The sequence below is a fragment of the Buceros rhinoceros genome, unplaced genomic scaffold (assembly GCF_000710305.1).
Source record: "Buceros rhinoceros silvestris isolate BGI_N320 unplaced genomic scaffold, ASM71030v1 scaffold33477, whole genome shotgun sequence".
Classification (NCBI taxonomy): domain Eukaryota; kingdom Metazoa; phylum Chordata; class Aves; order Bucerotiformes; family Bucerotidae; genus Buceros; species Buceros rhinoceros.
In genome coordinates, this window is record NW_010420935.1 from 1,175 (window position 1) to 1,497 (window position 323).

Genomic DNA, 323 nt, shown 5'->3' on the forward strand with positions numbered 1-323 from the left:
GAGGGAGCAGGGTGCAAGGGAGGCCAGCGGGAAGGACAGGGAGGGTGCAGCCCCCCAGGTGTACTGACCTGATCGGTTCAGGAAGGTTCCGGAGGGACAGGCCACGCAGCTGAAGCAGCACCGGTGGCGACTGCGCTGCAGCCGCTTCTCCCCGGGTTGACAGGCCTCGGAGCACACCGAGGCAGGAGCCTGTTTGGAGCGTGGGAGGGTCAGGCCTGCAGGCGGGAGGGCGGCGGGACGCCCCGCTGAGCCCTGGCTCCAGCAGCACTCTCAGGGCAGACACTGGGCAGAGCCGGGGGCTCGCCCGATGCGTTTCCACAGAG

The 323-nt window shown here is 69.7% G+C and overlaps 1 protein-coding gene across 1 annotated transcript in view; it reads right to left on the reverse strand.

Moving 5' to 3' along the window:
- The window catches only part of LOC104496390 (taste receptor type 1 member 1-like), a gene marked incomplete at both ends in the record, with an annotated part of 2,703 nt that overhangs the window by 348 nt on the left and 2,032 nt on the right, over window positions 1–323 (reverse strand). The window contains one exon of the mRNA XM_010139497.1: window positions 69–189. Coding sequence (XP_010137799.1) covers window positions 69–189 — 121 coding nt within the window. The remainder of the gene's footprint in view (window positions 1–68; window positions 190–323) is intronic.